Source organism: Eumetopias jubatus, unplaced genomic scaffold (assembly GCF_037043125.1).
Source record: "Eumetopias jubatus isolate StellerSeaLion01/CBP00866 unplaced genomic scaffold, mEumJub1_p1.0 scaffold_7, whole genome shotgun sequence".
NCBI classification, from domain to species: Eukaryota; Metazoa; Chordata; class Mammalia; order Carnivora; family Otariidae; genus Eumetopias; species Eumetopias jubatus.
In genome coordinates, this window is record NW_028274813.1 from 36,101,884 (window position 1) to 36,128,722 (window position 26,839).

Below are 26,839 nucleotides of genomic sequence, written 5' to 3' on the forward strand. Positions count from 1 at the left end.
CATTAAAAAAGAAAAGAAAAAATTCACCTCTTTAAAGTATACAATTCAGGGGCGCCTGGGTGGCTCAGTCGTTAAGCATCTGCCTTTGGCTCAGGTCATGATCCCAGGGTCCTGGGATCGAGCCCCACATCAGGCTCCCTGCTCCGCGGGAAGCCTGCTTCTCCCTCTCCCACTCCCCCTGCTTGTGTTCTCTCTCTCGCTGTGTCTCTCTCTCTGTCAAAATAAATAAATAAAATCTTTGAAAAAAAAAGTACACAATTCATTGGGGAGGCATGTGCTATGGTGAGTGCTGTGAATTGTGTAAGACTGATGAATCACAGACCTGTACCCCTGAAACAAATAATACATTATATGTTAATAAAATAATTTTAAAAAGAAAATCCAGTAGTTTTTAGTATATTCACAAGGTTGTGCAATCATTGACTATTCAATTCCGGAACACTTCATCACCCACCAAAGAATCCCCATGTCTATTACCAATTACTCCCCATACCATTCTCTCTAGTCCCTGACAACCACTAATCTACATTCTTTATCTCTGGACTTGCCTTTTCTGGACATTTCACATGAATGCAATCATACAATAGATGGCTTCTGTGTCTCACTTATTTCACTTAGCACATATTTTTAAGATTAATCCATGTTGAACCATGAATCCGTATACTCCACTCCTTTTTATGGCTGAATAATACTCTGTCGTATGAATATACCACAGTTTTCTTATCCATTCATCAGTTCATGGACATTGGGTTGTTTCCCTTTTTTGGAGGGGTTTTATGAATAATGCTGCTGTGATCATTCTTGTATGAGCTTTTATATGACTGTATGCTTCATTTCTCTTAAGTATATGCCTTGGAAGTAGAATTGCTGGGCCATAAAGTAACTCTATGTTTACTTTTGAGAACTTCCAGACTATTTTCCAAGGCAGCTGCACCATTTTACATTCCCACCAGCAATGTATGAAGATTCCAATTGCTCTACATCCTTACTAACACTTGTTACTGTTCATCTTCTTTATGATAGCCATTCTAGTGGATATGAAGTCACATCTCATTGTGATTTTAATTTGTATTTCCATAAGATTAAAGAGTTGAGCATTTTTTCATGTGCTTATTGGCCATTTGTATATCTTCTTAGTAGAAATATTTATTAAAATCCTTTACCTAATTTTATTTCATTTTTAAAATTTGTTTAAATTTATTATTAATGTTTTAATTTTTAATTTAAATTCAATTAATTAACATATAATATATTATTAGTTTCAGAGGTAGAGGTCAATGATTTATCAGTCTTATATAACACCCAGTGCTCATCACATCATGTGCCCTCCTTGATGTCCATCACCCAGTTACCCCATCCCTCCACCCCCCTCCCCTCCAGCAACCCTCAGTTTGTTTCCTATGATTAAGAGTCTCTAATGGTTTATCTCCCTCTCTGATTTCATCTTGTGTTATTTTTTCCTCTCTTCCCCTATGATCCTTTGTTTTGTGTCTTAAATTCCACAAGTGAGATCATGTGATAATTGTCTTTCTTTGATTGACTTATTTCGCTTCACATAGTGCCCTCTCTAGTGCCATCCACGTCATTAAAAATGGCAAGATTCCATTTTTTGATGGCTGAGTAGTACTCCATTGTATATATACCACATCTTTTTTATCCATTCATCGGCTGATGGACATCTGAGCTCTTTCCATAGTTTGGCTATTGTAGACATTGCTGATATAAACATTGGGGTGCAGGTGCCCCTTTGGATCACTACATTTGTGTCTTTGGAGTAAATACCTAGTAGTCCAATTGCTGGGTTGTAGGGTAGCTCTATTTTCACCTTTTTGAGGAACCTCCATACTGTTTTCCAGAGTGGCTGCACCAGCTTGCATTCCCACCAACTGTGTAAGGGGGTTTCCCCTTCTCCACATCCCCGGCAACACCTGTCGTTTCTTGACTTGTTCATTTTAGCCATTCTGACTGGTGTGAGGTAGTATCTCATTGTGGTTTTGATTTGTATTTCCCTGATGCTGAGTGATGTTGAGCATTTTTTCGTGTGTCTGTTGGCCATTTGGATGTCTTCTTTGGAGAAATGTTTATGTCTTCTGCCCATGTCTTGATTGGATTATTTGTTCTTTGGGTGTTGGGTTTGATACATTCTTTACAGATTTTAGAAACTAGCCCTTTATCTGATATGTCATCTGCAAATATCTTCTCCCATTCTGTCAGTTGTCTTTTGGTTTTGTTGACTGTTTGCTTTTCCTGTGCAAAAGCTTTTTATCTTGATGAAGTCCCACTAGTTCATTTTTGCCTTTGTTTCCCTTGCCTTTGGAGAAGTGTCTCGCAAGAAGTTGCTGCAGCTGAGGTCACCAAGGTTGCTGCCTGTGTTCTCTAGGATTTTGATGGACTCCTGTCTCACATTTATGTCTGTCATCCATTTTGAGTCTATTTTTGTGGATGGTGTAAGGAAATAGCCCAGTTTCATTCTTCTGCATGTGGCTGTCCAGTTTTCCCCACACCATTTGTTGAAGAGACTGTCTTTTTTCCATTGGATATTCTTCCCTGCTTTGTTGAAGATTAGTTAACCACAGAGTTGAAGGGCCATTTCTGGGTTCTCTATTCTGTTTCATTGATCTATGTGTCTGTTTTTGTGTCAGTACCATACTGTCTTGATGATTACAACTTTGTAATAGAGCTTGAAGTCTGGAATTGTGATGCCACCAGCTTTGGTTTTCTTTTTCAACATTCCTCTGGCTACTTACGGTCTTTTCTGGTTCCATAAAATTTTAGGATTATTTGTTTCAACTCTGTGAAAAAAGTTGATGGTATTTTGATAGGGATTCCATTGAATGTATAGATTGCTCTAGGTAGCTTAGACATTTTAACAATATTTGCTCTTCCAATCCATGAGCATGGAACGTTTCACACTATTGTGGTCAGAAAAGATGCATAATATGGTTTCAGTCTTCTTAAATTTATTGAGACTTGTTTCAAAGCATGTGATCTATCCTTGAGAATGTTCCATGGGAACCTGAAAAAGAATGTGTATTCCATTGTTTTGGATGGACTGTTCTCTATATATCTGTCAAGTCCATCTGATCTAATATATCATTCAATACACTGTTTCCTTACTGATTTTCTGCCTGGATGATCTATCCACTGATGTTACTGGGGTGTTAAAGTCCCCTAATATTACTATATTACTATGAGTTTCTCCCTTTATGTCTGTTAATATTTACTTTATGTATTTAAATGTTCCAATTTTGGTTGCATAGATATTTACAGTTGTTATATACTTCTGTTTAATTGACCTGTTTGTCATTATGTAATGCCCTTCTTTGTCTCTTGTTATAGGCTTTGTTTTAAAGTCCATTTTGTCTGTTATAAGTTTTGCTATCCTGGCTTTTCGGGTTTTTTTTTTCATTTCTATTTGCATGGTATATCTTTCTCCATCCTTTCGCTTTCAGTCCATATGAGTCTTTAGGTCTGAAGTGAGTCTCTTATAGCTGTATATAGATGGCTCTTGTTTTGGGTTTTTTTTTAATCCATTCTGCCACACTTTGTCTTTTGATTGGAGCATTTAGAACATTTTCATTTAAAGTAATTATCGAAGGGTGCCTGGGTGGCTCAGTTGTTAAGTGTCTGCCTTCGGCTCAGGTCTCCTGGGATCGAGCCCTGCATTAGGCTCCCTGCTCTGCGGGAAGCCTGCTTCTCCCCCTCCCACTCTCCCTGCTTGTGTTCCCTCTCTCACTGTGTCTCTCTCTGTCAAATAAATAAAATCTTAAAAAAAAAGTAATTATTGATAGGTATGTATTTATTTTCATTTTGTTAATTGTTTTCCGGTTATTTTTGTAGTTATTCTATTTTCTCCTCAGATCCCCTTTCCTTGTGACTCATGACTTTCTGTAGTGTTATGCCTGAATACTTTCTCTCTATTTTTTGTGTATCTATCATAGGTTTTGGGTTTGTGGTTGCTTTGAGGTTCAAATATAGGACTCTAAATATATAGCAGTTTATAGTAAGTTGATTTAAGTTTGAACACATTTTTTTTTTTTTTTTTTAGATTTTATTTGTTTATTTGACAGAGAGAGACAGAGTGAGAGGGAACACAAGCAGGGGGAGTGGGAAAGGGAGAAACAGGCCTCCCATGGAGCAGGGAGCCTGATGCAGGGCTCAATCCTGGGATCCCAGGATCATGACCTGAGCTGAAGGCAGATGCTTAACGACTGAGCCACCCAGGCACCCCAAGTTTGAACATATTCTAAAAGAACTTTTTTTTTTACTCTCTCCTCCATGTCTTATATATATATGCTGTCATATATTTTATATCTTTTTATTATATTTTTGTTATTTCTAATTATGGCCTTTTCTTTTTCACTTAAAGAAGTCCCTTTAACATTTCTTGTAAGTCTCATTTGGTGGTGAAGAACTCCTTTAACTGTTGTTTGTCTGGGAAACTCTTTATCTCTCCTTCAATTCTGAATGATAAAGTTGCTAGGTAGACTACTTTGGGTTGTAGGTTTTTTCCTTTTAGCTCTTTGCCACACCTTTCTGGCTTGCAAAGTTTCTGCTGAAAAATCAGCTGAGAGCCTCATGGGGATTTCCTTGTATGTAACTAGTTGCTTCTTTCTTCCTGCTTTTAAAATTCTCTCTTTATCATTAACCTTTGACATTTAATTATTATGTGTTGGTGATTTGGACCTCCTTGAGTTCATCTTGTTTGGAGCTCTCCATGCTTCCTGAACTTGGATGTCTGTTTCCTTCCCCAGGTTAGGGAATTTTTCAGCTGTTATTCTTTTTTTTTTTTTTTAAGATTTTATTTATTTATTTGACAGGGAGTGTGTGAGCGAGCATAAGCAGGGGTTGCTGCAGAGGGAGAGGGAGAAGCAGGCTCCTCACTGAGCAGGGAGCCCAATGCAGGGCTCGATCCCAGGACCCTGGGATCATGACCTGAGCTGAAAGCAGATGCTCAACCAAATGAGCTACCCAGGCACCCCTCAGCTGTTATTTCTTCAAATAACTTTTCTTTTCCTTTCTCGCTTTTCCTTCTGGAACCCCTATAATGCAAATGTTTGTTTGCCTGATGTTGTCCAAGAGATTCCTTACCTATCCTCTTTTTTAAGAAATTCTTTTTCTTTTTGCTGTTCAGCTAGGGTTCTTTCCATTACCTTGTCTTCAAGATTGCTGATACATTCTTCTGCATCCTCTAATCTACTGTTAATTCCCTCTAGTGTATTTTTCATTTCAGTTATTGTATTCTTCAATTCTGATGGTTCTCTTTTATATTTTCTATCTCTTCGTTGAAGTTCTCACTGAGTCTACCCTTCTTTCCAATCTGGTGAGCATCTTTATGATCATTACTTTAAACTCTCTATCAGGCATATTGCTTATCTCCATTTCATTTAGTTCTTTTTCTGGGGTTTTGTCTTGTTTGCTCATTCAGAGGATATCTCTCTGTCTCCCCATTTTGCTGGACTGTCTGTTTCTATGAATTAAGCAGGACAACTACCTCTTCTAAACTTGAAGGAATGGTCTTGGGCGCCTGAGTGGCTCAGTTGGTTAAGCGACTGCCTTCGGCTCGGGTCATGATCCTGGAGTCTCGGGATCGAGACCCACGTCGGGCTCCCTGCTCAGCGGGGGTCTGCTTCTCCCTCTGACCCTCTTCCCTCTCATGCTCTCTATCTCTCATTCTCTTTTTCTCAAATAAATAAGTAAAATCTTAAAAAATAAATAAATAAATAAATAAATAAATAAATAAATAAATAAATAAACAAACTTGAAGGAATGGTCTTGTGTAATGTCATCTCCTGTATACTATGTGTGCCTGGTGACTTTAGCTGGCTGGCTGGAGCTCTGTCTCACATGGGCTGGGGTTCCCAGTGCCCTCTGTGCTGTGGCTACCATGCTGGGATGGCTGGAGCTCAAGTGAGTGTGGACCTGGGTGGTCCCAGGACTCTGTGCAGACAGTGCAACAGCAGGACAGCTGAAGTTGAAGCAAGTGCAAACCAGTGGGTCCTGGGGCTCTTCATGCAGATTGCCCTGGCAGGACAGCTAAACCTTAAGTGGGTAGAGGCTGGGGTGATCCCTGGGTTCTCTGTGCAGAGGCCCCCTGGCAGGATAGCTGAAACTGAAGTGGGTACAAACCAGACATCTTGGATATCTCTGTGCAGAGGATGCTCTGGCAGGGCAGCTAGAGCCAAGGCAGGGCATGGGCCAGGGGATTCTGGGGTGCTGCACAGGGCTACCCTGGGAGGACAGCTGAAGCAGAAGTGGGTGAAAGCTGGGATGTCCTGGGGTTTTCAGTGCAGAGGGTGCCCTGTTGGGTTGATTAGAATGGAGGTTGGCATGGACCAGGTTGTCCCAGGATGCTCTGTACAGGAGGCTCCGTGGTGGGGTGGCTGGAGCTGAGGTGGGGTGTGGACTTGGGGTCCCAGAGTGCCCCATGCAGAAGATGTTCTGGCAAGGCAGCTGGACCTGAGGCGAGCATGGGTTGGGAGTTCCCAGGGTGTTCTTTGCAGGGGGTACTGTGGCAAGGCAGCTAAGCCAAAGCAGGCATTAGCTAGGAGGTCCCAGAGTACTCTGCACTGGGGGTACCCTAGTAAGCTGTCTGGAGCTGAATTGGTGTGGCCCTGGAATTTTCCAGGTGCTTTGTGCTTGTATCACCTTGGTGATACAAACTACAGCTATCCCTCCAGCTATCCCTCCAAGCCCCAGGGCACCTGGGGCTGGCATGGACCAGTGACCCAGAGCTTGCAGAGGTATCAGTCAAGGCATCTCTGTCTCTCCTGCCTCTCCATGATCCAGCCATTAAGCTGGAACTCTAGTGATTGCTGAACCGGAGGTGTCCAGCGTGTGCCACACTAGGGCTGCCATTGTGTGAAAGCTGGGGTTGGTGTGGGCGAGGGGCCTGGGGCTCACTGAGGTGGTAGGTTGGCTATGGTGCCTGGACCTTGTTCACTAGTGTGGTCCTCAACCACACTATCAGGTGGATGGGGAATGTAACTGTGGTGCTCACCAGCCCCTTCAAAATGGACAGTTCTAGCAGCTCCCCCTGCTGTTTTTCAGAGTTCTAGGACTGGCTCTTTTCTATTTTGTTCCTCTTTTAAACTGTGGCTTTTCTGTGCCCCAGGATATCTGGGGCTGATGTGGGCCAGGGGCATGGGGTTTGCTGATGTGACACGCTGGCCATGGTGCCTGGACCCTTCCCTATCCACACCATTAAGGTAAAAGAAGAATGTAAACCCTGGTGCTCCCCAGCCCCTCTACCCAGAGAGAGCTCCACCGGTTCCCTCACTGCCCAGCAAGTTTCTAGATCTAGCTCCTTTACACCCTAGCTGCTCTTTGAAACCTTGGTTGTTCCTCCATGCCCCAGGGCATCTGAGGTGGGTGTGGGCCAGGCTCCCAGTGCTCACTGAGGCAGCAGGTCAACCACAGCATCTGGAACCCTGCTCCCATCTTCATCACCAAGGTGGAGAGGGAACACAAACTGTGCCACCTACCAGCCTCTCTGACCCAGAGAGAGTTCCAGTAGCTCCCTTACCCTGGGCAGGGTTCCAGGGCTAGTTCCTCCACATTCCAGTTGCTTTTCCAAACTCCAGCTATCCCTCCAAGCCCCAGGGCACCTGGGGCTGGCATGGGCCAGTGACCCAGAGCTTGCAGAGGTATCAGTCAAGGCATCTCTGTCTCTCCTGCCTCTCCATGTGGTCTCCGCATCCTCTGTTGTGCAAAAGCTGCTCAGTCAGCCCTCAACTCCCCCTCAGGCCGAATTGCTGTACAAATAGATGTAGGTGAGCCCAGGGTCTTCCCATGTCACCATCTTGGACTGGAATGCCCTCTGGTGTTTCTTATAATGCATTTCCTCTGATAGTTTTTCCATTTTTTTCTTCTGAAACTATATTATTTTCATTTTCATTTTTTCAATGGCTTTTTTTTTTCTGAGTATAGGATTCTGGGTTGCCAGTGTTTTTTTTCTTATAGCATTCTAAGATGTCATCCAATTCTCTTCTAATTTCTATAGTTTCTGTTGAAAAGTTAGTCAATCTTATTGTTGTAACTTTGAAGGGAATAATGTATGCTTTTTATTGGTAGCAGTTTGACTATGATGTGTCTTGGTGTGGCTTTCTTTGTATCTATCCTGCTGAGGATTTACAGAATTTATGGAATCTATCAATTATGTCTTTCATCAGGTTTGGAATCTTCGGAATTATTTTTTCAAATATTGTTTTTATCCCATTGTATCTCTACTCTCACTCTAGGGTTATAGTTATAGGTATGTTAGAACTTTTGAGTGTGTTCTGCATGTCTCTAATATAACCTTTTAAGGTAAAATTTTCTGTTTGGATAATACAAATAATTTCTTTTGAACTGATCCAAATTCACTAATTCTGTAAGCTATAATTCTTAGATGAGGAAAAAAAAACATAGAAGATAGATTGAAACTTTAACCTAACTATGGGTACAGGATAGAAAATATTATCAAACCTAGCCATTAGTAATCAAAACAAAAACCAGGGGTGCCTGGGTGGCTCAGTTGTTAAGCGTCTGCCTTTGGCTCAGGTCATGATCCCAGGGTCCTGGGATCGAGCCCTGCATCCGACTCCCTGCTCTGAAGGAAGCCTGCTCTCCCCCTCCCACTCCCCCTGCTTGTGTTCCGTCTCTCACTGTGTTTCTCTCTGTCAAATAAATAAATAAAATCTTTAAAAAAACAAAAACAAAACAACAAAAAACTCCAAAAAGCAAATAATTAGCTATTTGTATATTTGGTAATAAAACAAGGTTTTACATAAGCTATTCTTTATTGCTGCTTCATTATTCTAATTCCCTTTCCTCTTATCAAATCCCAGTGGAAGAGCCCTTCAGGTGTTATTAAAATAGGAGTACTTGTATCCCTGTGGAACCTCCTAATCATTACAGTGTTATCAATAGTGGCAGTCAAATATTCATGCTCAAGTTTCCCCTTGAAAAGGATGGTTTAAAAATTGACCTTCCCCAGGGGAACTACCAGAGGACTTAGCACTGGATTGTTTTTCTCTCCGTTTCTCTGTCATTTCTAGTCTTTCCCTAGAAATAGATGGGTAACTGCACAGCTCTTTTCATAGAAAGTACATTTCTACTTGGTACACATATTTAATACATTTTAAGTGGGGATTATGTCTTTTAATTATTTTTAATTGAAGTTTGAAAACTGAGTTGGTTTCATGATGTTGTTACCTACTGATATCTTATACAGAGTACATCTGTTTGAAAGAGAAAAGGCAGAACGAAAAGCAGGCCTTTTGGAGAAAAAGTTAGCAGGTACTGATGGATTCACCCCTTATATGAATATGAAAGGACAAGAAGATCCCTTGGATAGTTTCATGAAGAAGGTGAGAATAAATTTTGAGTGACTTTTAAAGAAACAGGAATTTTATTACCTTGCGTTACTCCAAGAGATGATTGGCAAGTGTTGAGTAGTTGGTCTCCTTCTTATGGAGGATCAGAGGAAGCAGTGCAGTGTGGTTGACTGAAAGCCTTTCTGAAGGACAGAGAGAAGGCACAAGGCAGATCTAAGGTCTCTGATTCTGCAGGGAACCAAGCTGAGAGAGAACTGGGGAGGTGGTGGTTAGAGAATGAAGTGTTGGAATTTTACATTTCTGGTATGGGTTACTTCCTGCTGCTGACAACAACTGGGTTTTGGGCTCTGACTGTAAGGGTTGAAGAGAGGTGTAAGTGAGAGTCATTGAAACCAAGGCACAGGAATCAACAAAGCTAAATTGGTGGATCATCTATATTGGACCTTGAAATCTAGATTTATGGCATCAGTTGGGTTTAGAAGGAAGAGAGGAGCCTGGTCCCTAGTAGATAGCAATTCACAGGATGAGTAGAGGTTTTACAGAAGAATGTTGGAGGAGGATGGGAGCCACTCTGTTGTCAAGGAAGTGGTGAAAGTTTATTTTGAAATCCTTAGACTGTAACAGTTTATTATGTAATCCGAATGTAAGACAAGGTCCATTATAATCCAATTAATGTGAAGGTTTCCATTTATTTTTTTAATTTTTATTTTTTTAAAAGATCTTATTTATTTATTTGACAGAGAGAGAGAGAGAGACAGCTAGTGAGGGAACACGAGCAGGGGGAATGGGAGAGGGAGAAGCAAGCTCCCGGAGCAGGGAGCCTGATGCAGGGATCATGACCTGAGCTGAAGGCAGATGCTTAACGACTGAACCACCCAGGCGCCCCAGAGGGTTTCCATTTAAACAAATTCAGCAACTACCTTCAAAGTAATTTAAAGTAATTCCAATTTTTAATTGCCCCTCTTAAGTAATTCACAATAACACTTACCATTTTTTTCCACTTCTCTCACTAATCTGTCACATTCTTGAAAAACTCTCTCAAACCAGCGTGCATGCAACTCTGACCTTTTCTCCCATTGCCCTTTTATTCTGTCTCTTCTAGCCTTTTAGTGATGTAACCCCATCATTACTTCAACAATTCTAGCCCTCTTTCTATTTCTCAGTTTCACATGACAAAAAGCCCAGAAATGGAACCTATTTACTCAGCTTCTAGAGTTGAAGGTGTCAAGAAGGTGGAAAGAAGGCTAGAATTTATAAAGGTAAAATGTTCCTGTGGGAGATTGGGAAAGAAGTACAAGCATCAGCCTCCCGGCCCGCCCTCAGGCTATTTACAATGGAAGCAGGATGATTACAGGAGCACAAGGGAAAGGTTGGGGGAAAGAATGGGACTTCTTTCATTTATACTTTTACATCATCAAAACTGTTACTAGTAAGTCACGTTCTATAACCCTAATGAAGTCTTTATGGAAATATCCATGTCCCCCCCAACTTTTCACTTCATTGTCTTAACATTCATTGGTGATCCTTGCCTGAAACAGTTATTTTATTAGATGCAAAATGCTGATTTTAAAATTTCTGTCATTCTTTCTACACTTATTAGCTCAAAATTTTCTGTAAAGAGTGTAACTTCATAAACTGAGGCTCTTTGGTTAGGTGCTTCTCCAAGCTAAATTTCCTATGTTCCCAAACCAGTTTCTCCATATGATCACTTTAATACCTCTTGATGTTCTAGTTTGCTCTGTTGAGTATGCCCTTGTCTCTCTTATGACTCCATAACTCTTTATTTCTTTTGAGGACCTTGCTCCTAAAGTTTTGTATTATGACTATATTTATATTTCAAAAAAGGAAGTAAATGTCTCCATATTAAACTCCGAATGGGAAGTTTAACATGTGTGTTGGCATATTTAGGATAAAGGTGAAGCTATCCTGACCAAGAACTTTGAAAGAGACATTTTTCACTCTGAAGGACCAAAAGATGGGCGGAATATTTGGAATAAGTGTCAAGAAGATTCAATCCATAAGGAAAAACAAAAATATGAATTGGACAGACCGCCACATTCATTCGGCTGGGAAACCAAAACTGCACGATCCCACTATCAGAAATTCCTCAGTCAGTTGGCTACTCTTCTGAGCAACAGTGTTGTCCCCATACCAGCCACCGAGCAAGCTGTGAAAGAGAGGATTCAGGAAATTGGTGCAAAAGAGAGATCTTGGAAGTTTGTAGGTGTATTGACGACAAGTCATTCTTTCAAACTTGTTTCTTTTAACGTCAATTTTGATATTAGCCGATTTAGGAAATTCTGTGGCTCTGCATTTTAACTTTGATTTTATTTTTACTATTACAATGTAAAAGGGAAGAGGGTGTCCATTATTATAGCAGAGGTAGTGTAATGTGTTTGTTAAGAGCAGAGAGCCAGGTATGAATCCCAGCTCAGCCATTACCAGCTGTGTGCTCTTGGGTAGATTACTTATCCTCTCTGGGCCTCAGTTTCATTGGTAAAATTTGGTGGGATGGGGTGGGGGTGGGGGCTGGAAGGGCATAGCTCCTATCAGAGTGGTAAGGATTAAATGGATTAACACATGATAAATGCTTAGTACAGTTCAGTGTAAGCTCAGTGAATCCTGGCTTAGAAATAGTGGTATGGTGAAGATAATGTGTCCATCATGCCTAAATCCTGGTCAGGTCAGCCTGTGCAGTAAATACACTGTCAGATCAGTTCTTTGTTTGAATTTATTGGCCGACTCTATGAAAAGATTGAATCAGCAGGTTTCTGTGGCTATATCTCCTTGTCATATCCAAATCAGTTGAGTAAAATTTCATGCTTCCTCACCTTAAAATTCAAACGAAGATAGGTATTGCTTAGGTTCAAGTGTTCGTAAAATCTGCTGCAGTCTGTTTATTGTAGAGTTCCAATTTTTTCTTTCACTTTTTGCTTAAAATTCATTATACAACTTTATTTCTCAGTACTAACTAAAATGTCTCATTTTGTGTATCAAACCTTTTCATTTTTTCCTCTAAAACCGGCTGATACGTGTCAAATCTTAAGTCTTTCCAGCTCACCAGGTAGTAATATAGCGTTACTACCGTGTCAGTATCAGTAGAACTTGCACATAGCTTTGAAATGAAGTGGAGATCATGGGCCCTCAGGAGGTTGAGCTATCCTTCCTCCCCACAGAGGACTGAAGGCCTACAGCAGGAAATTCTGACGCTCACTCAGCGCCTAGAGCAGCTGCCGCGTCACTCTGAAGAAGCCGCTAGAGAACCGTCCCAGATGCAAGACAGGTGTAGGGAACAAAAAAGAGCCTTGAAACGTCTGGAAGGAAAAACTGCTGTAAATGACTTCTTTCAAGAGAGTTTAGACTTGGACAGGAATAAAGTAAGAATTTCCTGCATAAGGCATTTCTTTGACAATGAAAATGATCATATTTTATTATATTATCTAATGTTTAAAGCTGTTAATACTATTTATACTTTATATTGGAAAAAGAAAATTTGCTACAAACCTTTAAACCTGCTTTTATCAAAAAGCCTCTCCTCGTTCCATATCTCTCATTTCTCTAATACACACATATTCCCTATTCATTGGAGGGCATAGTGTATTTCTTAATGTACTTTAAAAAGCGGATTAGAAGGAAAGGAGCTCAAAGGAATAACTGTACAGGTAGCACATCAGGCACTGTGTCAATAGATCTGAGGAGTATCAGGAAGGGGCCAGTGATGCTATTCCTCGGTAATTACTATTAGACCAGTACCTTCTCTACTCTTCACTTCTCTGCATCTGTAAGGAAGACATGAAAGTGTCAATTCTAAGAATGGGGTGGAAACAGGAAGGGTACAATATAATTTGTTTTCAGGAGATTTTTAAAAAATTCTATTTCATTATCTCTTAATAAAATTGCTTGTCACATCATACCAATGTTACACTATTTCTGTAATTGCTGTGGCTCAAAGCGTTATCTCACTCATTCACTCACCACTCACTCATTTAGTCTTTCATTACACTCATTCATCATTTATGCATGGAGCACTGAGTTTAGAAAACTTCCAGTGCTTAGTGAAGTGATATTAACTATGTTCTCCACAGAGTCTAAGTATAAATCCAGCTCCTACCTCTGTTCCTGAATATGTAATCAATGATTATTCATTTCCCTGTAAACATTTTAAAACACTATATTAAATTTTAAGGATATTCAAGTAACACATGCTTTCTACAACTCTTGAAATCAGGTTAAAAGGTTTGAAGAAAGAATAATTTTCCCCAACTTTCTTTCTGCTCATCTCACTTCAGTAACCAGTAGTGTATATATCTTCTACAACTATTGCCATGCTTATGGAAATATACAAGTACATATATACAGGTGGTGGTATTTTTATAAAACTGGGACTATGCTAGTCAAATACTCTTCTTAACATAGTAAAAAGTTAAGTACCTCATGGTTTTTTCTTAGGTTAAAAGATACAGATTTAACTCATTCCTTTAATAGCTGCATGGTGGTCCACAGAGTATATATAACTTATTTATTTGATCAGTTCCCAATCGATGGACTATCAAAATATTTCCACCTTTTATACCACTCCAAATAATGGAGCAATAAATAGACTTATATATTTATCTTTCTACATTGGTGCTTTCTCCCCCTGTGGGATTGAGTTCTAAATGTGAAATTGTAGGATCACAGTTTATGAGTATTTTAAATTTTAATAGCTACTGCCAAAATATTAGTTCCAAAAGGCAGAAGGAATTCACTTTCCAAATAGAAATATAGGAGTACCTCTTTCTTCTTCATAGCCTAGCCAGCATTGGAGATGTCATTCTTTTAGAGACAGAGAGAGAGAGTTGGGTTAAAATAGTACAGTTTTAACGTTTACTTGATTACTAACTAGTAAGTTTGAGCACCCCCCCCTTTTTTTAAATGTTGGTTTCTTGGATTCCTTTGCCTCTCTACTCCTCACAATTTGGACCTCAAATACAGAAGATTGAGTTAATCAAACTCTATGGTTCATAACACATTATCTTGGGCCATGGAAGGGCTTTCTCTTATTTATTATTATTTATTCCATTTAAGTCCATTTTCCCATTCCCTCTTCCAAAGGAAATCAATCCGGGGTGCCTAGGTGGCTCAGTCGGTTAAGCATCCAACTTTTGATTTCAGCTCAAGTCTTGATCTCAGGGTCGAGAGTTCAAGCCCCTCACAGTGTGGAGCCTACTTAAAACAAAAACAAAGGAGGTCAATCTAATGAGTTTAATGTATATCTTTTTGTTTATACAGTTGACCCTTGAACAATGTGGGGTTTAGGGTCACTGACACCCTCCCCATGCAGTCAAAAATCCCCATGTATAATTTTTGACTCCCCCAAAACTTAACTACTAATAGCCTACTGTTGACCAGAAGCCTTACTGATAACACAGTCAATTAACACATAGTTTGTATTCCATATTTGTATATACTGTATTCTTACAATAAAGTAAGCTAGAGAAAAGAAAATGTTAAGAAAGATCATAAAATACATCGACAGTACTGTACCATATGTCTCAAAAAAATCTGCGTATAAGTGGACTCACACAATTCAAACCCATGTTGTTCAAGGGTCAATTGTATATGTTCTCTTAAATATAATTTTATGCACATATTTTAATTTTCATAAATGGTACTATGGCAAAACCTCATTCTATTACTTAGCGCTGTATTTTTTTTTAAAGATTTTATTTATTTGACAGAGAGAGACACAGTGAGAGAGGGAACACAAGCAGGGGGAGTGGGAGAGGGAGAAGCAGGCTTCCCGCCGAGCAGGGAGCCTGATGTGGGGCTCGATCCCAGGATCCTGGGATCCAGAACTGAGCTGAAGGCAGACACTTAATGACTGAGCCACCCAGGCGCCCCTTAGCATTATATTTTTAAGATCCATTTAGGGTTGCTATGTGTTCATCTAGTTCATTGCTTCTGTCTATTGCATGGAGTTCTCCAGAGTGCATATCTGCCATGCTCTGCCTGTCCACTCCTCAGTGATGAATAATACCCTGGTTACCTCTGTCCTTCTGCCACCACAAACACTGCTACCAGCATCCTTGTAAAAGTTCCCCTATAGACCTGTGGGAAAATTTCTTAGGAGTGTTTGCTCAAGATTGGAATTGGTGGCTCATTGAGTATATGTACACTTAATTTGATTAAGTACTGCCAGTCAGTCAGTCAGCTCTCACAGAACAATAGTCCCACCAGAGATACATGAGGGATCTTGAATCTCCACGTTTTTGTAATTTCTTGGCATTAACCAGCTTCCTAATTTTTCCCATTCCACTGGGTATGAAGTGATTGCTAATTTAATTTGCATTTCTCTAAGTATTAATGAGTTGGGGCATTTCCTTTATGATTTTGTCTTTAGGCTTTTTAGTCCTTGCCTGTTTATTTCCTTTACTCATTTTCCTATTTGGGTTCCAGTCTATACTTGTTAATTTCCAAAACTGTGTGCATGTCTTCCTCACCCTGCCTAGGCCCTTACACTCCATGGCAGGTCACCTCTCCACGTGGGCTCTCCTCTCCCTCCAGTCAGACTCTGAGTCCCTCTGCAGGGCAGCCCTCCTCTGTGCCCACTTTTGTCATCCTGCTTGGGTCACAGCATTTCTCTCATCATTCTGGAGCCTACCTTGTTCTGCCCACTTAATGGCTTTAGGACTGAGTTGTCCAGAGAGAAAAAGAAAGGAAAGGAAGAATAAGAAGAGAAAGAATAAGAGCAACTTGTTTATGTTTAACCTTTCACATATCCTGATAAATGTACTTATTCAAATCATAATTTAAATGATAAATTTTTCTGTCAAGAGGTACTTTAGCTTTGTTTCACAAATATTGACAAAATATTGGTCAAGTTTAGTGGTTGACCTTGAACAACATTTGACCAATATTTTCCTTATTTTTCATTTTAAATATAGTAATATGTTTTTAAGTTTCCAGATGTATGGGATTTTAAAAATTTTGTATTTTATTACAACACGCTGGCAGTATATGATCCTTGAGAATTTACTGAGACTTCTTACATGGCTTAATACTTCGTTGATTTTGGTAACTGTTCCATGTGTGCTTATAAGAATGTGTTCTCTGTTGGGTATAAAGTTCCATATATAGCTAATGCTCAAGCATATTATTTGTATGGTTCAAATTGTGAGTATCTCTGATGATTTTTGTATCCTTGATTCTGGAAAAGGTATCCTAATTCTCAAAGAATAATTTTTTGTTCATCCATGTATCTTTGCAGTTCTGTCATCTTATGCTTTATAGGAGCAGGTGCACTTATGATGATATTTGCTCTCTTGTTCTTTTAAACACTATATACATTCTCCTTTTTGTGCTTTATAAAATATTGCCTTAAATTCTCCATTTTCAGAAATTATGGTTACTAATTATACAATGTTCTTTTTGTTCATGTGTACCTGATATATCTTTTTATCCTTTTATTTTTTGCCTTTCTCCATCTTTGTGATTAAAGAGAGTATATGGTTATATTTTTTAAAAATCAGATTGGAGAGTATCCAATTGGTGAATTTAACATATTTATCTTTATTGCAATTATTATATTAGCATGTGATTATCCCAACTTATTTCATAATTTCCATATATTTTACTTTCCTTTTGTTGGGGGGTCTATTTTCCTGGTTTCTATTAAGAGATAATTTTTTTTCCTGGTTTTAAAGTTATATGTTCTAGTTTTATTCTTATGTTGGTGTTCTTTAAGAACCATACCCTCTTTTACTTAATATTTATAGGAATATCATGTCCCTTTGGTTGTTGACCTCAGTCCCCAATTGTGTTGGTGTTCTCTAAATTTTTAATTTTTGGGGGTGCCTGGGTGGCTCAGTTGGTTAAACGACTGCCTTCGGCTCAGGTTATGATCCTGGAGTCCCGGGATCGAGTCCCACATTGGGCTCCTTGTTCAGTGGGGAGCCTGCTTCTCCCTCTACCCTCCCCCCTCTCATGCTCTCTCTCTCTCTCAAATAAATAAAATTTTTAAAAATAAATAAATACATAAATTTTTAATTTTTGCATTTTTTGAATATACTGTTTTCTTTTACTTGGTTCTAATTATTTTTAGATAACCACTAAACTTGACCAACATATTTGATACTTTGTAGAGTCCCATGGTATTACGTAAGGTTTATAGTATTACATTAGACATGATGAAAAAATGTGCAAGAACTGCAAGAAATCAGTTTTTACCACAATATGGAATTTCTTGGAGAGACCAACTGCTCACACATGATCAGTATCACAGATACTCCCAACACTTGAACTCACTGCGATAGCAACAGGAGATAGCTACAAAATTAGTATGGTAGTACACCATGTAGTGCAGTTAATGTTATGCAGTTATTGATTTAACATTGCATTTACATGTTTGTTTATATTTCTCTTGAATGGGAATGGTATCACGTATGATCTGTGGTATTTGTGTAATTTTGGATAAATTTTAACTTTTTATAATAGCTTTGTGATATTTTATGATAGCAAATGATAAAATAGACTAGTTTCTATATATATTTTATGTATTTATGACATACCTAACTTTTTAAAAATTTTTCTGATATCTCTAGGCTATGTGGTTCATCTATGGGTTTTTTTCAAATTCTTGCAAATCTTTACAAGTTTTCCCAATATATTTATTGAAAAAAAAATCTGTGTAGAAGTGGACCCACACAATTCTAACCTGTCTTGTTCAAGGGTCAACTATACACACACACACACACACACACACACACACACACACACACCTTTGACTGGTATTGTCTCTCGGGAGAACCCTAATACACCTGGCTTTTTTAAATTTTCATTTTATTTTAATTTTCAAATTTTTTTAAAGATTTTTTTTAAGTAATCTCTACACCCAACATGGGGCTCAAACCTACAACCCCAAGATCAAGAGTCACATGCTCTGCTGACTGAGCCAGGCAGGTGCCCCAGCTTTTTTTTTTTTTAATAGTTTATATCCTAATATCCTTTTATCCTGCCTGTCTGAAGAGTTTTCTTTTTTTTTAAGATTTTATTTATTTATTTGATAGCGACACAGCTAGAGAGGGAACACAAGCAGGGGGAGTAAGACAGGGAGAAGCAGGCTTCCCTGTGGAGCAGGGAGCCCAATGCGGGGCTCGATCCCAGGACCCTGGGACCATGACCTGAGCGGAAGGCAGACGCTTAACGACTGAGCCACCCAGGCGCCCCTTGGAGAGTTTTCAATCTGATCTTTCAACTCACTCAATTTGATCCTAAATCGAGATTTTATCCATCTTTTCATCTCATCTATTACGTTGTTCATTTCAACTCTTCATTTGTCATATCTAATATTTCTACTTGGTTGTTTTATTTTATAATTTCTTGATCAGTTAATGTCGTCTCTCCTGAGTACCTACCACTGTGAGTAAAGGTAAAGTTAAAATTTTTACACAAAACTGAAAGTCATCAGAGAAAATAAGGCCTTGTCCTAAATTTCATTTAGTGGCAGATGAAGAATTAGTCTAACAGAATACATTTTAAAAAAATATTTTACTTATCTATTTGAAAGAGAGCAAATGAAAGAGCAGGGCCAGGGCAGGGAGGGGGGAGAGCAGAGGGAGAAGCAGACTCCCTGCTGAGGAGCCCAATATGGGACTCCATCCCAGGACCCTGGGATCATGGCCTGAGCCGAAAGCAGACACTTAAGTGACTGAGCCACCCAGGGGCCTCCCAACAGAATACATTTAAAGGAACAACAGAGGACAGAAATAAAGTAGGTTAATGATAATACTACGTGAGTATAATTATTCAATGTAAACTGTATACCTGTCAAAGTGGCAATTTGTACATACAGTTTACAATTTACTCAGCTTTGTAATATAATTCTCGACAAATTAAAAATATTCTTTTTGAATATCAATATTTCACAATATGTATTTAAAATAAGACTATTAACATACTTTTTTCCTGCTATTTCAGATATCTGTTGTTTAATATTTATAATATTAGTGATTGGTAATTTTTGATAATTTGGTACATGTCATCTTTCCCTTTAGCAGATTTTATTTTATATACTATAATAGGATTTTATACTTTTCTTCATATAAGTCTTATAAGTCCTTCATGTAAGTCTTGTAAAATTTATTCCTAGGTCTTTTATAGATTTTCTGTCCATTGTTAATAGCATATTTTTCCCATTTCTATTTGAAATGGCTATTACTAATATAAATAAATGCATTTGGTATGTTTTGTTGGTTTTTTTAAAGATTTATTTATCTTGCACACACGCACACATTGGGGGGAGGGACAGAAGGGGAGGGAGAAAGAAAATCTCAAGCAGACTCCCCAATGACTGCAGAGCCCAATGCAGGGCCCTGAAATAATGACCTGAGCTAAAATCAAGAGTCTGAGGCTTAACTGACTGAGCCACCCAGGCGCCCCACATTTGATATGTTTATATTTTTATTAATTACCTACCATCCTACTGAATTCACTTATTAAATTCAATAGTTTTCTTTACTAGGTTTTTTTTTAGTTTTCCAGACATGATTCCATATTATCGCTTTCTAGAAAATAATGTATTTCTATTCTATTTTCAACTTATTGCCACTGAGTTATAAAATATCCTTTTAGAATTATTTTCATACTTTCTGTCTATGCATTCTGTATATTTCTCCTTCCTAATGTTATGTATTTTTACTTTCTCTCTTTCCTTTTTTTTTAAAGATATTTATTTATTTGAGAGAGAGAATGCACATGGGCGGGAGGGTAGCATCAGAGGGAGAGAGAGCAGACTCCCCGCTGAGCAGGGAGCCTTATGCTGGGGTCAGTCCCCAGACCCTGAGATCATGACCTGAGCCAAAGGCAGACGCTTAACCAACTGAGCCACCCAGGCGCCCCTCTTTAACCAGGCTTGTTCGGGGCATCTATTTTATTTTCCAAAGAACCAGTGGTTCTTTTTTAATATAAATTTTACTAGCTTTTGATTTATATATGATGAAAATATATGGTATTTTTATTAGATTTGCATACCCTTTTTTTTTGCTGGTAATAACTTCATAAAGTACAGCTTACTAGAAAGAATATAATTAAAATCACCAATAATCCTACCACTGTAAGATAACCAGTGTTAACATATAGGCATAGTTTTTCTTAATCCTGCTTCCTTCATTTTAGCTGTATCACTAGTATTTTCTCTTAGCCAGTATTTTTGAAACTTGACTTTTAGGGAATGTTTAATCAATAATATGTATTTTATTTAATTATTCTTTTTTTTTAAAAGATTTTTATTTATTTACTTGTCAGAGAGAGAGAGAGCACAAGCAGGGGGAGCAGCAAAGGGAGAGGGAGAAGCAGGCTCCTCACTGAGCAAGGAGCCTGATGCGGGACTCAATTCCAGGACCCTGGGATCATGACCCAAGCTGAAGGCAGACACTTAATGACTGAACCACCCAGGCATCCCTAATTATTCTTTTTTTGACATTTGCATTGTTTCTATTTTTTCATGTTATAAACAATGTAAAGAATATCTTTGTGTATGAATGTTTAAATATTTCTTTCCTTATAATACATTGCTAGAAAAGTTGATATAATCTATGTTGCCATCTGTTATTTATAAAATTGTTAGCACTGAGCCATCAATTTTATTGTCATATTTTATTTTCCAGATTATTTTAATAATGCATATCTTTTTTAAAAAAAGATTTTATTTATTTATTTGAGAGAGACAGAGTGAATGAGAGAGAGCACAAGCAGGGGGAGTGGCAAAGGGAGAGGGAAAAGCAGGCTTCCCGCAGAGCAGGGAGCCTGATGCGGGGCTCCATCCTGGGACCCTGAGATCATGATCTGAGCTGAAGGCAGATGTTTAACCGACTGAAACACCCAGGCACCCTTAATAATGCGTATCTATGGTGAAAAAATATTTTACGTATACAAGTATTACTGTCTGCAGTTTATTAGCCTAGAGTAGATCTGGTATGCTAGTGTGGAACACCACCTTAAAGTACAACTTCTTTATTTCAACACTGCTGATTTCTGCAAAGGAAAACTCTGGGACTAAGAATTCGTGGACAGACGAGCATGGCAAGATGTCCAGACAGCTAGAGAAAGACAACGAGGAACAAACGTTATTGAATATTCAGCAAAATTTACAGATTGCTACAACTCAGAGACTAGAGGAGAAAATTCAGAAACTTCAGAAACAGCTCAGTGATTTGAAATTGTCAAATAAAAGTATGAAAATTCAACTTACAAGAGTAAATGTCCTTAAGGTAAGTAAAGGAAGTGAGGCTTTCAAAAATTCTCTTCAGCTTTGGTCTGTTATTATTTTAGCTGCATGTTTCTTATTGAATTTTTTAAAAAATTAACATTAAAATTGTTTTATATGCACACATGAGTATATATAATATTAAAGCATATCGGATAATAAAATTAGATGCATGGACATCTACCACTTATCTAAAAAACCAGAGTAATATCAACCACACCACAGCCTATTCTCTTTCCTACTTCTCAAAGGTAACTGGTATTCTAAATGCTAGGATTCTAGAGTCCTTGTTCTTTTCATCTTACTTTGGTCTTTCTTATTGGGGTAATAGTTAAAAGTTTTATTCATTTTTGGAGGCTCCTCTTTGGATTTCTCCATATCAAGCTTCACTTATAGTATTTCAAACATATGTTTTATGCCTTAAACCAAAGGTACACTAAATACTAATGGATCAATTTTTTTTGCCATTTTATCAGAAATAGTTATCTTGCTTCAAAGCCAGTTATTTTCTCTATTTCTGAATTTGGTTAACAGAGGCTGTTAACACTTTTGAGACATGAATATTCATTAAAACTCTTTAAATCCTAAGTGCCTAGTTTATAAAAGTGCTCAGTGACTGTTATGATGAGTATGATGGTTGAGAAATGTCCTCTTAATTCATAAATTGTGGAATTTTCTTTCTTTTCCATATATCAGATCTTCCAAAAAAAAAAAAAAAAAGAAGAAGAAGGAAAAGAAGCATGGGTTATATCATGCATCTTGTCTTTTATTTAGAAGAGATCTAATTAGTCATCTCCCTTTCCCCCAACCTTATACCCTCACAGAACAAAACAATTGAAAAGCTTAGGCAATCTTTAACACGAGTTGAAGCAATGAAAGGGAAGGCAGTTATGAAAACAGACAACTTGAAAACTACATTGGATTCTGCCAAGGAAGAGGCAAGAGGGGACAAAGAGAAGGTCCATCAGCTGTTAGACACTGGCACTCCTGCTGAGTTCTGCACAGCAAAGGGCACACTCGATAAAGTTCCAGGACAAAAACATGAGGTTTGTTTTGTTCATTATTATATCAACAATCTTTGAGTTAAAGTGATCAACACCCATCTCAACTTAGACTCTTATCTAAGCCAGACAAAAAGGAGTTTGTTGGCTTATGGAATCAAAGGTGAGTTAAACAACCAGACCTCTGAGGGGGAAAGAGCTGCACTTGGGCCACAGGATCAGCGCCTGGAGACTTCTAAAGCTTTTCTAACCATCTGTGTGTGTGAGCTTGCTTTATGTTTAGAGAGTCTGTAACAGGAGAGAGAATGCCAGGAAAGGGTCTAAGAAAGCTCAGCTTAGGTCAAATGCCTATACCTGGTGAATCCACAGTAGCAAGGGGCGGCATATATGATTATCTTCACTTAGGTTTGCATACACATCCTCTGATTAACCAATGACAAGAGGAAAAAGATGTCCGAGAATGGAAGTTCAGGGGAAGCCATGTGTCTGGGGCTGAGTCAGTTTCTAGGAAAAGAGGGTAGTGCTTCTAAATTTGCCTAGATTTTCACTACATTTATAAAGCAGGTGTTGTAAGAGAATTTTTTTAAAAAGATTTATTTATTTATTTTAGAAAGAAAGAGACGAGGGGAAGGACAGAGGCAGAGGGAGAGGGAGAGAGAACCTCAAGCAGACTCTGCACTGAGCTTGGAGCCCGATTCGGGGCTCGACCTCACAATCCTGAGATCACGACCTGAGCTGAAACCAAGAGTCAGACGCTTTAAAGGACTGTGCCATCCAGGTGCCCCTTAAGAGAATTTTTAAAAGGCTAACTGATAATTTGGGGCTACTGTGGAATTATATGCCACATCTCTATTATTGGTAGCTTAAGATATATGTAACTTTAATCAATTACCTTAAAATATTCTTGAAACATAAAATCATGATATTATTTTTGTTTTCTCTTTTTAAACTTCTGCATATTTATATTCTTGTTTTTATTCTTCCCAATATCCTTACTATATTTCCAGTCAGATCTCTTCTCCTTTGGGTACTCTGTAGTTGACTCTTTGCTTCTGAGATGACTTTGTCTTATTCTTGCCTGAGTTCAACCACCACATCTTCCTTATCTATAAGGCATATTGGATGTCATTTTTTGGTCCATTTGTATTCTGAATTACTACATTTCTGATTCAAAATAGAGGTGTTCCTGCCCCCCATGTCTGCAAATCCTTGTTTGAAAACAATTTTAAAAGATTTTATTTAGTTAGTTAGTTGTGAGTGAGAGAGAGAATGCACACATGCGAGTGGGGTAGGAGCAGAGGGAGAGGGACAAGCAGACTCCATGCTGAGCACAGAGTCCATGGAGGGGCTCAATTCCACGACCCATGACCTGAGCCAGAAATCAAGAGTCAGACATTTAACCAACTGAGCCACCCAGGCGCCCCTAAAATGTAATCCATATCAGGTATTGTGTCAAACATGTTTCTTTTGCTCTGTGGCAGTTTTTTTTTGGGGGGGGGGTATTTTCATCTCCTGACTTGTTTGGATGATGCTCTTTTCTTCTTAAAGAAATTTGGAGGGATATTACTTGCCATTTATCTATTCACTTTAAAATCCTTTTAATTGGGGTGCCTAGGTGGCTCGGTTGGTTGGATGTCTGCCTTCAGCTCCAGTCATGATCCCAAAGTCCTGGGATCAAGTCCTGGGAATGAGCCCTGGGTGGGCTCCCTGTTCAGTGGGGAGTCTGCTTGTCCCTCTCCTTCCTCCTGCTCCTTCCTCTCTCTCTCTCTCAATTAAATGAATAAAATCTATAAAAATAAAAGTCCTTTTAATTGCCCTGCCCTTTCAATTTCAGGTGTTTCTACTTTAGGGTAGTTACAGGGCAGGGTTTACTTACTTGGTTTCTTAACTCAATACTACCCTCTTGTGTTGGCAGTGAGTGCAGTTTCTAAAGTCTTATATCAAGCCTTTTCTGTTGCGGTGGGAGGTTATATGATACCGGGTTCTGCAGTGCTCTTGTTTATAGAAGTACCTTATTTTCCACTGTTTGCTTTTTTCTTTTCCTTTATCTCCAAACCTCCAAGGAACATCTCACCCTTCCAAGTATCTCCCTCTCTCCTCAGAAACCTTGTCCTTCAGAACTGCTATTTTTGGGAGTGCCTGGGTGGCTCAGTTGGTTAAGCATCGGACACTTGGTTTCAGCTCAGGTCATGATCTCGTGGTCATGGGATGGAGCCCCGCGTTGGGCTCTGTGCTGGGCTTGGAGTCTGCTTCAGATTCTCTCTCCCTCTCCCTCCCTCTCTGCTCCTCCCCCAGCTCGCTTATGGGCACGAGCTCTCCCTCTAAAAATAAATAAAATCTTAAAAAAAAAAAAAGGCTGCCATTTTTGGTCTCATGTGCTTCTAAGCCCTTTTCTCTTCCTTTCCACTTGCCAGTTTTCTGACCCACCAGGTTGTAGACTTCTCAGTATTTCCCCATTTATGTATTGTCCTATTTCTGGGACACCACTGGAAACCAGCTGCATCCTCCAGTGTGGGCTCAGGAGCTGCCTCTGCTGGTTTAGGATATTTATTTCCCCACTTATATGCAAACTGAATTCTGTGATATTCTCTAGTTATGCTTTAGATATAATTTGTGAGTGGTTATAACTGCTTTCCTTAGAAGGTCACTATGGTTTTGGGAGGAGGAGTGGAGAGATGTTTAGGGGACTACTATTACCATACAGCAAATCCAAAGTCCAAAAAGGAATTTCCTTAGGGATGAAAAACAGGCAGCAGTAAAATTAGGTTTAGTCTATAAAGTGTAAAAATAAAATCTTAAAATGAAAAGTATATTTTTAAATAAAGAGTTCTTATAAGAGAAGAGACCATATTTCTACCTTAAAAATATAATTTGAATGTAGAATGTTACAGTTCATAAAGAAATGTTTAATAAGACTACATTTCTGATACCATTTTCATTGTACACAATAAGTAGGTGACCAAAACTAATGATATATCTTATGTTTTTGGTGGTTCTTTGTAGCTTTCTGATTTTCGAGAAACTATTATGAAGATGTTGGGATTTAACATGAGAACAGCTGACAAGGAAATCATCAATCATCTAAGGCTTATTATACAAGATTATGAAGCATCTAACAAATCGAAGATTGCATCTGACTGTGAGACTGGACAGGATAATAAATAAAAAAGCTCTGTCTTCATTGCTGCCAACAAGAACACAGAAGATATAGACATTTCCTCCAGCATCTTGAATTGGCTACATTATGAATAAAATGCATTGGGAATTTTTCACTTGAAAAATTCTCTCCTTTAATATTTGGCATTTTTTTGTCATTATCTTGTTCTATACATTTATTTATGGTCTAGTCTAGATTATTACTTAGAACATATATCTAATTATATTTATTATTAACTGTATTTTAAGCAGGATATTAATTAGAACTTGTGTTCTTAATTGGAATATTTATATTTATAGTTAATAGACTATTTCTAAAATGAACAGTCCAGAATAATTATTTTAAAGTCAGCTGATTAGCAACCTTAATTCCCTTTTGCCATGTAGCCTAAAATACAGGATCCGGATCAGGACATAGACCTTTTTGGGGAGCCATTATTCTGCTGACCATAGCTCACATGTACCCAAACTGAATACACATATATTCCTACCTAATAGAAATGTGTATATATGAGGCGACTGGGTGGCTCAGTCTGTTAAGCCTCTGACTCTTGATTTCAGCTCAGGTCATGATCTCAGGGTCATGGGATTGAACCCCGTGTTGGGCTCTGCTCTCAGTAAGAGTCTGCTTCTCTCCCTCTGTCTCTACCCCCCTCCCCCCGGCTCATGCTCTAACATAAATCTTTAAAATAAAATAAACTATAAGAAAGAGAAATGTGTATATATATTCTACAAAAAGATACTTCTAAAATTATTCATGGCATTGTTGTTCATAATTGCCCCAAATTGGAAACTGTCCAAATGACCAAAAGTAGAGTTAACTAATGGCAACCAGATCCACTAGTTAAGCAATCAGATCTCCTTCACTTGTGGGACAGGGAGAGGTCAACTGGAATGAGGAATTTTCTTAGGGGCCAAACTAGAAAGTGACTCCAGGTCTAACACTGGGGATATGGCAAATAGAGGACAGCCTGAGTTTGAAGAGAAATGGTAAATTTACGTGGCATGGAGTAACCAGTAGCCTGTAAGGAGAACTTAGTTCTCGTTGCACATCTGTTGTTAACTAGCCTCAAATTTTATTTTTTTTAAAGATTATTTATTTTGAGAGAGTGAGAATGGGA

At 38.7% G+C, this 26,839-nt stretch overlaps 1 protein-coding gene across 1 annotated transcript in view; it reads left to right on the top strand.

Moving 5' to 3' along the window:
• The window catches only part of LOC114208524 (uncharacterized), a 42,320-nt gene extending 16,593 nt beyond the window's left edge, over positions 1–25,727 (top strand). The window contains exons 4-9 of the mRNA XM_028102597.2: positions 9,215–9,350; positions 11,226–11,537; positions 12,494–12,694; positions 21,338–21,565; positions 22,386–22,607; positions 25,566–25,727. Coding sequence (XP_027958398.1) covers positions 9,215–9,350; positions 11,226–11,537; positions 12,494–12,694; positions 21,338–21,565; positions 22,386–22,607; positions 25,566–25,727 — 1,261 coding nt within the window. The remainder of the gene's footprint in view (positions 1–9,214; positions 9,351–11,225; positions 11,538–12,493; positions 12,695–21,337; positions 21,566–22,385; positions 22,608–25,565) is intronic.
• Positions 25,728–26,839: the final 1,112 nt, after the last annotated feature.